Raw genomic sequence first — 13,714 nt, 5'->3', positions numbered from 1 at the left:
TTAATATAGTATCTGAAAAATCAAATTTCTAATGATTTTCTTGTGCCAGTGGTATATCAATTAGTGTCCTTTGGGAAACAGTTGAACATGGGCTAATTCAAGGAAGGTTTACTTACAAAGGGATTATTTCTAAATGAGCTGATGTAAAGGAACCACAAGGGATCATGCAGCTAGGGTAGTAGCAGCTGGGCTGTCACCTTTCCAACCAACTGGGATGAGGGAGGGGAGAGATGTTGGACAGAGAGAAATGTATATGTCTGGCATGAAAGGACTGGTAACCTTCAGTTAAGGGCACATTTCCAGTCAACATAATGGGAGGGACCCTGCAGGATAATCCTGATCTTACTTTCCTCCCTCCCTCCATCCTCCTGCTGGAATTCTCCAGAGGATCAGAGAGTCTGTTCATAGAGTCTAGAGCATCTCAAACTTAAATGTTCATTAGAATCACATAGTGGTCTTGTTAAACTGTAAGTTTTAATTCAGTAAGTCTGGGATGGGGCTTGATAATCTGCTTTTCTAACAAGTTCCTAGGTGATGCCAGTGCTGCTAGTGTAATGCCACAGTTTGTGTAGCAGGATGTAGCCTATGCAGATCAACCTCTGTACAAAGAACAAGGAGGAGAATAGGTCTGGAAAGGCATGTGGACAATATAGTTGGGCTATGAGGAAAACATAGATGGGTTATGATGAGAGTGCTTTGCTGTCTTCAATAGCCATGAATTTAGCAGTATAACCCTATATCAGATACACTGTCAGAGTCCATCTATGCTTGTTTAAAACAATCCAGGTAGTGATACCACGCCTTCATGAAAAACTTGGATAAAATATAATAATCTGAAATCAGAAGGATGAAGGAATATTGTTACTTATTAAAGTAATAACATTTTCTGGATATTATATTTAAAATTATTCAGTGTTCTTAAATTTGTAACGGAAGAATATATTCCACTGCCGTCAGTCATGATACTCATGAACCGTGGTCACTCTTATTCAAGCAGTTGGCTTCTTTCCCAATTAGTCTCATATTGGAAGGCATTACATTGTAGATAAGTGATCTCTGACATTGTGCATAAAACAAATATGTGACATAAAATTACCTCATTTATTTTGAATTAGAAAACATTATAAACTTGCAGGTATATTTTTGTTCTTGAGGTCATTTGAGAAGTTTTGCCTAATCTTCATGTTCTCTAAGGCATTCATGTGAAAGCGAGAGTCATTCTAATCATAAAAAAAAGAAAAAACAGAAAAAAGAAAAATTGAGTATTATCATTTTTCATGTTACACTTTATAGTAAAATTATATTTGTTAAAATTAATTAGTGAAAAGAGAACAGAAATTAAAATAAAACAAGCATGCAATAATTACCATTCAAAAAATATGAGCTATCAAAACAAAAAAGGACATAAGAAAATGATTGAATTGAGTGGATCTTAATATTTAACTGCAGGACTAAAGATGATTAAAAATAGTTCATTTGAAGCTGTCAGAAAATGAGGATTGAAATTTAATTAAATTGATGGCTGAGACAGTTTTAAAAGTGTTGAAAGTATTTGTGAACCATACCAATGGTAACTCTTCCCATATGGTGACTTTTAATATGCCAATTATAAGAATCCCTAAAGAGAATATATAAAATTCCACATTTTTCTTATAATCCTGACATTTTACTGCACACCATAACTGTAAGACCTGTTACGCCAAGCATTGCTGGTGCATCTGCTGGTACCTACGTAAGTGTTATGGATTTCTGAAGTTGTTCCATATCTGGAAGGGAAGAAAGCCCACATACAGAATTTAGCGTCTTTATTCATTAGCATCTACTGTCTCTTAAATAAAAAATAACAAAATTCAATCTAGAAGACCTGTGAAAATTAACAAATTGATTTTATAAAATATGATGTCTCCTTTTCACACTTGCAACTCTGTTCAGTTTTCCAAGTAAAAATTTTAGACTTATTCCTTAGTCTGAAGTGGTTGAAAAGTAAGATTTCAAAGATTTGGGGTCTAGGCTGATCTTGTTACAACTTTGAGATGTTATAGCCTTAGAATCCTCTTTTGTAAAAGTGAAAATGGGCCTGTTACAAGAACACCTTAAAATATGCTGAATAACTACACATGTGTTCATATAAACTAATATGATTATATGTGTGTGTGTGTGTGTGTGTGTGTGTGTGTGTTTCTATACATTTATACTAAATTTACTATCTTGACCAAAGAATTTGGGGAGGTGTATAACTTTATATAAAAAATAAAATTTAAGTTGGAAATCCAGGGAGAGTTTATGAATTTGTATAACATCCCTGCACAGTGAAAAAGACATAACACAAAGTAGTTGAAAAATTTTAGTATAGTGCATCCCCAATTGGAATGACATCTGAAACTGACTAGATCTTAAAATTATAAATAATAATAAAATAACTAACATTTACTGAACTTTTGCCATGTCCTGATTCTTAGAATTTATTGTAGAATTTAAGTATATGGTGCAATGTATAATTGTAAATTTTCTTTCAACTAAAAATAGGGCGTCATATAAATTTTATACTTACATATTCAATATGCAAGAGTAAGTGCTAGCCACAAACTAGCAGGGTAGCATAAGTAGACGTTTAGGACTTCAAAAAATACTGGAGTGTCTAAACCATATTACTTATCTCTAGTGATTTTTAAAAGGCAGAAACATTAGATTTTAGGTAATTATAAAATTGAATATATACCATTTCTCTTAAAATTAATTGGTCTGTCATTTTAAATTTGAGAATATTTTGGATCTTGCATATCCCTAATATATGTCTTTACAAATGAATTTTCAGTGCTATTGAACATATTTCATTGCACCACTAATTTTCTCATCAAATGAAGGCCAGTATTATTTGTTTTATTTTAACATATTCTAAAATAAAATATTTTTCACAAAGACTCATGAACCACTTACTAATATGCTGTTGAATTTTCTATTATACCTTTTTTTACTGTGTAGTTCAGAAGTATGATTTACTTGCAGCATACCTTAATCATTTTCTAAAATTCTACTATAGCAACATTTATAAAGCAAATATTCTTTTCTCAGAAATTTGTATCCAGTGGTAACTCTTATATGAAAGATAGTAAAGCAGACACCACAAGAATACTACCTGGTTTTTCCTGGCATCAGTGTAGTTTCTTGATATTTCTTCTTCTAAGGATAATATGGATGGAGTGACCAAATAGCAGCTTCCATGCTAAATATGTTCTGAAGAAGAGTTCTGCCAGTACAGGATGTAGAAAAAAAGTGTTAAATTTTAGTGCCTTTAGGCCTGTGACATGGAGCCACAATTTACTTTCAAACAAACAAAACTTTTCCTCTGAGCATAGTAAAATACTTTTAGAATCTCTAAAAACATTTTATTCTTTGAGATAGAATTGAGAATTCTGATTATTTAGTCTTTTCTGCTTCCTTTGCTCTAAATTCTACACCTAATTACTTACGGGTGAATGAATGAATCTCTTAGGAATGTATAGAGAAGTTAAACAACTTGTTCCATGTCTTGTGGGACTAGAATACAGGTTTCCCAACTCCTGGTCCAGTGAGAGAAATGTCACAAATAACACACTCTGTTTTAACATTATCTAGATCTATATAAAATCCCTTAGCAAGTGATTGATTATATATTCTAATACCCATGTAAATGGATCTACTGTCAATGGTGAGATGTGCCATGTTCTCAAAATGGAACACACACACGCACACATGAGCACACATTAGTTTTAATAACCAAAACAAAAACTGATGAAATTTATTTTATTAGTATAGTTTATTTATTAAGTATAAAGATAAAGATGATACTTAATTCAAAATAAAAAATAGGAATTATATAGATAGCATGATGTCAAAAACAGTTTAAAAGAAGAGAAAGGCATTGTACATTTGAGAAGTTGAAGCAAAAATAACAAAAATAAATCAGTAGGATACAAATGACTTTCTCAAAATAAATTATTTTCCTTTTCTCAGGGACCATCATATTCTCACTTAATTGTAGATTTATAATGCAGCTACTACCACTTGCAAGATAAGTTATTGTCAAAATAAATACAAATTTGGAAGATTAAGATAATAAACAGAATGTCTCATTTGTTTTATTTTTATTGTTGTATTTGAATATAATTTAAGTAGAAAATGAAAGGGCTTTTAGATGTTCTGATAACATTTAATAAATAGTGCCAATGTTTTTCTATAGGAGTCCCATACAAATCTAAAGTAGTTTTTTCCAATGAAAAAAATATTCTGCCCACTAATATTAAACATGTCTGTTTCTTCTTTTTCAAAGATAAATGTTCTGAAAAATTACAAATTTTCATTGTATATACATAGGAGTGAAATAGAATAAAAAATTATTGGTGTGTGACTTTTGAGATTATGTAGTGAAGAGTCTATCAGTTTTAAAATAAGGAACTTGAAGCTGGGAAATGTTTATGACTTTAAGTTTTAGAGGCTGGGTAATAGACAGACCACGTAAAGGTCATGTTTTCTAAGCCTCCAAGTGATGGTTGAATTCCCGTTAGTGCATCTGTGTATTGTGGTCAGTTTCCTAATGTTAAAGAATGGCACCGGCGCTTTGTTCCTACTAACAGAGATTCTTCAACATAAAAATAAATTCATATGCCACCTGTTTCACAAAAAAAGTGTTGACATTTGAAACAAAATCTAGCAATTTATCCATGTATGTGCATATATGATTAATCTTTATAATAAGGCATTGTAATTTAAATAATTTCAATTAAGTGACTTTAGCCAATTAACCTGGAAGTTAGATGACTTTTAATTAAGTGACTTTAGCCAATTAACCTGGAAGTTAGATGAGGTTTATCAGTCACCATCAGTTTTTTGTAAGTTTTTAAAATTCAAATTCTTTTTGAAAATAACTGAACAATAATTGATCTGGAAAATAGTACACTTATAATCCTCTACAGTGGTTTAAACTGCTTAAATGAGGATTACAGAAACAAAATGTTTTTCCCTAGTGTCTGGGACTTATAACTAAACAGATGGATTTGATTGTTGGCCTAGTATATTCCTTTCTGCCAGACATTTTCTATATTATAAAGTATTTTTATTATGCTAAGCATGAGTCAAACCAAAAGAGTAATAAACAAAAATGAACAAAATTGTTAGCATGTGAAAAGTGAAAAGCAGAAGAAAATAAAGGAAAGGGATCTTGGCACATATGTCTACATGTCTTGCATTTAATGAAATGTATTAAAATTTTATTAGAACATACATATTTTTATGTATTTAAAATAGCTTTACACATGAAGGTGCTTCATCTTGAACATTCATTCTTTTATCACTTCTTTCCTTCCTAATTCATGATTAACAAAGGAAATCCTCCAAACAAAATACCTTTAGTTAAATCAGAATTTACAATATAGCATATATTCATTCAATCATAGTACTACTTGAGTAAAATAATGTTGCTCCTTTTGAGAAACTCACAGTACAGTGGAAGGAATCGACACAAACAGCACACTGTCTTTTAATATTTAGAAAATTATGTAAAATACCACAACATATTTTAATATCTTTATGATAAAATAAATTTGACATGCTTATAACTGGAATACACTTGTTACAAAGGTCAGGTTAATTTTATAAATTTTATAAGTTAAATGTGATCACTAGAAGCGCCATTGCTTGATGTCATGTTGGTACTTAATACATATACCTTGTAATACATAATATATGTTTTTATGGCATATATTTGAGAATTAACATTTCACTGATTTATGATTTAGAGCAGCATCTTGCAATTGGTACTTACAGTATTTGTCCTTTCAATTTATTCAAGAAGAGATATGCTGTATGCTCTTTATATTGAAATTATAAAAATATCTAAAGTATGTGTTTCCTGTTTAACATATTTTAAAGTTTTGGGTGAATTTAAATTTTACATTATTTTCTGTTCACTCCTTTTTATCTCCTAAAATAGTTATTCTCCTGGTTTTCCATCTTCTGCATCTGTATTACAATTATTTATACTTTTCACTTTTCTTCAATTTAAATTGACAAACAGATGCTTTTAAAAAATAAGATTAGGGGCTTCCCTGGTGGCGCAGTGGTAGAGAGTCCGCCTGCCGATGCAGGGGACACGGGTTCGTGCCCCGGTCCGGGAGGATCCCACATGCTGCGGAGTGGCTGGGCCCGTGGGCCATGGCCACTGAACCTGCGCGTCCGGAGCGCCTGTGCTCTGCAGCGGGAGAGGCCACAGCAGTGAGAGGCCCACGTACTGCAAAAAAATAAATAAATAAAAATAAGGTTAGGTCCCTTCAGAACCAGGAAACTGTTTAAAACTTCTTGGTCTCAGATGACATTTTCTTAGCTAGGTATTGTCCCTGACCTCACCAACCAAATAGTCAAATTTAGATATAAGCCCATTACATAAACCTAGTTTATACAAACATACTCACACACACACACACAGAGTTGTTTTCAAAATCCTTTATTTCTAGTAACTGAGCTCTTTGACCCTCTGGATTTTTCTTCTTCAATTTTCTCCTTTGGGTTTACAATCTTTTCATTAAAAAAAAAAAAAAATTAAGTATTCCAGATTTGTGTTAAGACTACTGTGAAATTTTCCAACCCCTTTGTAATACTTAAAGTCAAATCTTATAATGCAGAGAAAAGTAGAGGTAGAATTCCTACTTATAATTCATGTTTGGATTTGGAGAATCTAGAATTATGCCTCAAAATACAAAATGTAAATTTTGTTAAAAATAATTTTCAGGCAGCAGGAAAATTTACAAGTGGCAGAACTAAATTTAGAGCAGCCAACCAAATACAGCAGTAGGAATAAACTTTAGCTTACCTTGGGGGCTGGGGTGTGGAAGAGAATTACAACGAAAAACATAACTTGAGAGAGATGTAGTCATTCTTTCACTGTAAATAAAGGGCCTCAGATAAAGAATCTCAAAATTGTAAAGCAACTGAGCAGTCATCTAGTCCTAGCTACTTATTTTAAGAGAAGACACAGGTAAAAAGGCAGACTCTTGTCCAAAAATCAACAACTACTAATTGCTAAGAATCAGGTATCTTAAATCCTACTCCAATGATCATTTTCATGTTTTTTATATGTACTATGTATAGATAGTTTACAGCTGTGTATTTCAGTAAGCCATAAGACTCTGCCTCTACCTCTCTACTTTTGAAGGTAGTGACAAGAAAAAAATCACCTTAAAATGTTTCAAAGGCAGTAAAATATCCTTAAGTTGCATTAATTGGGTACAATGGCAAGTAAGATTTAGTGAAATGATCATTTTAAACTAAAAAAATCAGTTTTGCTTTTTTCAAATTCACGAAGTGAACAAAACCTAATTGCCTAAATGTTTCAATTTATCATTTCTACCTATAAACCTCATAAAATGCATTATGTAAAAAATTCAAATTGTAATTGAGGAAGCTAAATATATCCCTTGGATTCTTGTTCATGTGCTTTTTTTAAAGAAAATAATTGTTATTTAAATATCTCATTAGATCAGATTACGTAACATTTTAAATTAGTGGGGTGAGGTTTTAATTAAATAGTTTTTCTTTATTTCACTTGGTGTCATTAAAATTTTAAATAAAGTAGAAAGTAGTCTTCTGAACTATAGTTTATCCCTTTAAAAATTATATAGCAGCTGTAGTTTATAAAATAATTTATACTTAAAAGGAAATAATACTTTTTTCCCTTCATCCAAAATACTTAAAAAACTGTTTTTAAAATGTTCCAAGTTACTTCATTGAATTTATAAGTTTTTTAAGGCAAATCCAGTCATATCTACTTTAATATAGTACACAGTGAAATATGCCAGCCTCTTCTGATGTTGATTTTTAATATAATAATATCAAAGAGAGTAGCAAGGTATTTTAGATGAAATCCAAAAAGTTATAATTCACTTTCATAAATTTTGTATAATATGGACTGAACATCGATCATTCGCAAGCAATGTGTATGAAAGGAAATGGTTATTGGCAGAAATACTAGAATGTATTTTAAGTTTTTTCAATTATGTCATTTTCTTAAATGTGTCCTAATATTTCAATTAGGCTAAATTACCTTAAAAGTACACTAGTTTATTTTAAAAACCAAGCTCCTTAAATTCATCCCACTTTTATAATGTATCAGTATTTTTATTTTTCTAGTTTAATTTATTCTATAAAATTTGACGAATTCAAATAGTTTATGATAAAGAGTTAATGTTTTGCTCTTCTATAAAACCTGGGTAGTGTTAAAAAGTACCTATACATGTATGCAAGATTCTCCCTATAGTACACTTAAAATCCTTTTATACTGCTTGGTATTTTTACTGCTTAGTGATCAGATTGCTATTTTTTTCTTTATTTTCTTCTGGGTACCCTATATCAGGCTTAAGAAAGCAGTTATTTTAACTTGCATAATTCCATGCTAACAAAATTTGTTAACTTGAATTTCATTTTAAACTTGTGTATCCTGATACATGTTTTTGTTTGTTTTCTTAACTAGTGAAAAAGGCCATAGATTTTAAATCTAGAGGATTTAAATTGTTTCCAGGGAAAGACAACAGCAACAAGTTTTCTATCTGTGAGTGTACTCTTTTTTTTGTTTCTTTCTCTAGTGCAAGAGTGAAGTTTGTGGTGTCTGTGTTGTTTGTGTGTTTTATAAAAATGTTTGTGTATTTACCCAATTAACTGCATTAATATTTATATAACATGCATGATTATTCAATATTTTCTTGTATTTAAATGCATATTGAGTTATTGAGTTATTGTGGTAAACTTTGGAGCTCAGATTATTTCAAAATGTAAAAGAAAAAAACTCTTTAGATCTAGCATGTTGATAGCATTCTAGTTTTCTAATTCTAGTATGTGAGATAAAAAAATGAGTAAAAATCATCAAATTAATGGTTTCTTGTAGGAGTTTTTGTTTGAACGTATCTAAATTTCAACATAATTATTTTTCTAAGGAAAAATTTCTTTAAATAGCAATTTTTCATTTAAGGAAAAATATATTTTAATTTGAGTTAATTTATATAAACACTTAAGTCAGATATTTTATAAATGAATTAACTAGCTAATTAATTATTGTTTTATTTTGAAAATCTCATGAATTGAACTGAGGTACACATATTTATGTGCTGCCCCAATACACAATTTTGCTTAACATTCAGGGATTTATAGATGATCTGAAGTTCATCCATGAATCTCAGATTAAGGGTCATTGAATTTGAATGTTCATTGTTATATTACCATATATGAACATAAAATAAGATTTATAAGAAAGCTATGCATTTTTTCAATATAAATCAATAGCAGTTTGTAGAAATACCCTGCCTTACTGTTCCTGCAGATACATATTATAAATTTTAAAAGAAGCCATTCATGACACCACATCTGACTTCTAAAATGCCTTATTGATAATAAATAAGATTAGTTATTTTAAATAAATATTATCTTTTAAGCAAAAATACATTTTTAACATTATTTATTTTTATTCAATTCCAAATCATCTAATGAAATGAGTTTAAAACTATTTCTTAAAAAAATCATTCATTATAGTTATATCAGAAAAGGATTCTACCCACATATTTATTGAGTTGTATTTGTAACAGTAAATGGCACAAATTGAGCAATTACTTCACTTATCAAGAAGCAAACTTGGAGCCTGTTGGTATCAAATATTTTAAAGTGTCCTAATTTTAAAATGTGATTTTTCACATTTTGTTAGATTTGAGAATACGAAACCAAAAATAGCAGATATCAGTAGGAAAATGTCAAATTGGGTTACCTGTTTGGAAAGCATTAAACAGTTCATTTCAAAGTATTTAGCTATATAAGTATGATTTATTGTTATATTTTTAGTGTTAAAACATATTTTCAAAATTGATAACAGTTTTTAGGGAAAATAAATAATCTATAGTATTTTTCATATATTAATTATTTGATACATTTCAGAGAGAAAGATATTTTTCCTATACAAGAAAATATAAACATACAGTTGTTAGGTGAAATTATTCTGACATATCATATTTTATCATGTCAACATGAAGGAAATGATGCAGACTTAAATAATTACGTTTACTACTTTTTTTTCCTAATATTTTGTCTGGCTAATCTATTTATTTTGGAAATCTAAGAAGAATTATGGGCTATCACTTTCTTACCCTTTCCTCATTTTGGTTACACAAATGTTATTTTATATGCTTCATGCTTCAAACTTTCAGATGTCCTGGGAAAATTAGGCTATTTATACTGAAATTAAGATGTATTCAACTCTACATCATCAACAATTATAAATATTACAGTATATATAAATGTATCATAGTAATATGCTGTACACCTAAATCTTACACAATGTTACACATCAAATTTATTCAATAAGAAAAATGTGTATGTAACTTTTTATACTTGGTATATTGTCTTAGTGGGCATACCTATTATTTTCATTGTTCTTGTACAGTGGTTATGAGGATGAACAAGAAAGGGAATTTTAGACATAACAGTGTACCTGGGGAAACAAATAAACCCTGATTATATATATATATATATATATATATATATATATATGTATGTATTTAATTTAAAGAATATTTACTTTTAAATTGTCAGGAGTAAAGTTAATGAGACAAAAAGAAAAAAGTTACTCATAAAGCAAAAAATGTTAATTTACTTCATAATTTTAAAATACATTTTACATTTATCTATTACAGCTTATGTAGGAGATAAAATATACTCTTGTGCTTTCTCATTTTTATTTTTATTTATTTATTTATTTATTTATGCGGTACGCGGGCCTCTCACTGTTGTGGCCTCTCCCGTTGCGGAGCACAGGCTCCAGACGCGCAGGCTCAGCAGCCATCACGGGCCCAGCTGCTCCGCGGCATGTGGGATCCTCTCGGACTGGGGCACAAACCCATGTCCCCTGCATCGGCAGGCAGACTCTGAACCACTGCGCCACCAGGGAAGCCCTCTTATTTTTATTTTTGAATAGAAATAATTCAACTTTCATCAAGGCAGATTATTTATGCCAATTTTTTTTAGCAACAATAACAAGCCAACATTATGTTATTTTCCTACATTTTTTTCTCAAATGTTTAGTAGCTAGTTACAAATATATATTTTCTATGGTTGATCACAGAGAAAGTTATAATGCTTTAATTTTTATCATTATTATATATCTGTTATCAAGTAGGCATTTCGGTCTTCATCTCTTTGAATCATTAATTTAACAGAGAGCCAAATAATTTTAAAAGGAGACAATTTTTATCTGACATTAAACTTTCAAAGGAAAAAAATAATAATAAAGCTTGTGTTCTTTGAAAAAACTATCGATTCAGTCACTAGAACTTCCAGGAGTGAGCATAATTATGGAGGACATGAGCTACACACATTTCCAAATTGCATCTTCCCTTAATAGCACCTTTAAAGTTTAACTAAGAAACAAATTAATAAGAGATTCAGGAAACTGCAGTAGTGTTCATGGGAAGCATTTGGTTGTTTAAATAGCTAATTCAGATTCTTTTTCCTACTTTGGTACCTGAACTCTATGTAGTCTCTTTCCATCCCTCATTATTATCAAAGAGAGTAGGTTTGCAAATAAAGGAAAAAATATTTTTAATTTAAAAAATAAAAATAAATTTTTATATTTTAAAATGTTGAATTGAGTGCATTTATTCTTGCCAACTTTTCTACTAGGCTATTCTAAAATTTTAAGGTGGAATTATAAAGACAATGTGAGCTTTCCATAATGTATTTTTAAAAATTATTTCATCTTCTTCAAGTCCATACTTTGATGCATTCTTATTATACATTCATTGCACAATTCTATTTGAACTACTTCTCCATGGCAGCGCCATGCTAGACTAAGAAGGTAAAAAGAGTAAATAAGATACAGTCTCAGTTGGCAAGGATCCAGCATTTTATTGGGAAGCTAAATGAGTTATGTGACAACTCTTTGGAGGATATAAAGTTAGTATAAAATTACATTCTGTCCACATTCATGATGTTGGAGTTCAGAACAAGATCCAAAGCATTCTATTTTATAAGGTGGAATAAAATTTTTAAATCTAATATAAAGAAAAATCTAAGATGCTACCAGCTGGATGAGGTAATGTAGAGATGACTTTTAGTAAGATGACTTTCAGGATCTAGGTATTTTTATCTTTAGAGTAGATTATGTGCTATGTAAAATCAGAAGCTTAAGAAACTTGCTTGTAATAACAATATTTTATTTTGATGTTGACTAATTTTACAGTATTTTTAAGCTAGAATATACAATAATATAGTACATTAATTAAAATTCCTATAGCATATTTTATAAGCACATATAATAAATATACTTCAATGTTATAAGAAACGATAATTCATCCAATTTTTTTAATTCTATAAATTCTGCCCTCTCTTTTTGTCACTGATGTGTGGGGAAAAGGATTCATATTGCATTAGTACTAGTAATAATAATAATAATAACATTATTATTATTATTGTCCTTAAAGTTCAGAGCAAAAAGGATATTCCCTGTAGTTATGCTCTTTTCAAGAGGCAAGACCCTGTCCATGTAATTAACTTTTAAAGAGCACGCGTGTTCTTTTTACAAGTTACAAATTGAAAGAAGTAAAAATGATAAATATTTGTCCAGTTGTTTGAATGGCATTACGTAGTGAAAGCAGCTGACTGAATGGATACTAACTTCATTTGAATGTCTTGGCGTCACTAGCTATGGGCAGTTATGTAGCATCTAAATATCAGAAAAATAAGAGATTATATACTTTGTTCTTTATTTTTTATTTTAAATTTTTTAATTAAAGAACACTAAATACATGTATCATGCAGCAGCTCTCCCGTTATCTTTACAATTTAAGTTGGGAAATTTTTCACTATTGCAGGTGTCCAAAGACAGCTGTTTAAAGGACACTTTCAAACAGACAAAAGTAATTTGACAATTAAATCATGAGAACTGGGATTAATTAAGTGAACATGGTGAAAGTTATAAATATGGTCTGCATTCTAAGATAAAATATTTGGAAAAGTGTTTTGAATTTTAAGTATTGATGCCCTTTCTCCTTTCTGAGTTTTCTGTACAGGATGGAGAGCTCAGGGGTTAAGAGTAGAATTTCTTGAATCAGTCTGCCAAGGTTGAAACCTAGACTAAGGCAGAAAGTGGAAATAGGACTTTAGAAATGTGTCTTAACCTCTCTATGCCTGTTTCCTCACCTGTAGGAAACATATAATACAAGCAGCTACCCTTCAGATTTGTGTGAAGAGTAAATGAGCTGATACATGTAAAGGGTGTAGACTAGTTCCTGACACATAGTACTGTGTCTTAGCTATTGTTAAAATTTATATTAACCTAGGCAATAATGATGATGAAATGGAAAAAAAGAAATTTTTTATTATTTTTATTTTCTAATGTATTCACAGACACATCTATTTTTACCTATAAACTGTGTTATAAATTTAGTATAATAGTGTAGAAAGCCTAAGTCATGCCACTTCTTTTTCTTATCTCTATCGTATGTTAAAAAAGTTACACTTTAATAGCATACACTATAATATTTTCAAAAGTCAGTTATAGGATAGTTCTTCCCATAGAAAAAATACTCATTGAAAACAGTGTACAACACATTGTTTTTAATCAACCTACTAGGAAATATTTACTGAGAAGTCATTAGTCATCTAGGCCCTGTGAGAATATTAAAATAATTATGTTTTTCCTTATCTT

At 30.2% G+C, this 13,714-nt stretch overlaps 1 protein-coding gene across 1 annotated transcript in view; it reads left to right on the top strand.

Annotated features, from left to right (window-relative positions):
• The window catches only part of CSMD3 (CUB and Sushi multiple domains 3), a 1,064,314-nt gene that overhangs the window by 406,856 nt on the left and 643,744 nt on the right, over positions 1 to 13,714 (top strand). The window contains exon 8 of the mRNA XM_004265377.3: positions 8,501 to 8,578. Within this exon, the coding sequence (XP_004265425.1) occupies positions 8,501 to 8,578 (78 nt within the window). The remainder of the gene's footprint in view (positions 1 to 8,500; positions 8,579 to 13,714) is intronic.

The sequence above is a fragment of the Orcinus orca genome, chromosome 17 (genome assembly GCF_937001465.1).
Source record: "Orcinus orca chromosome 17, mOrcOrc1.1, whole genome shotgun sequence".
NCBI classification, from domain to species: Eukaryota; Metazoa; Chordata; class Mammalia; order Artiodactyla; family Delphinidae; genus Orcinus; species Orcinus orca.
Note: the sequence above shows the minus strand (reverse complement) of the source record. Positions and strands in the feature narration are given on the sequence as shown.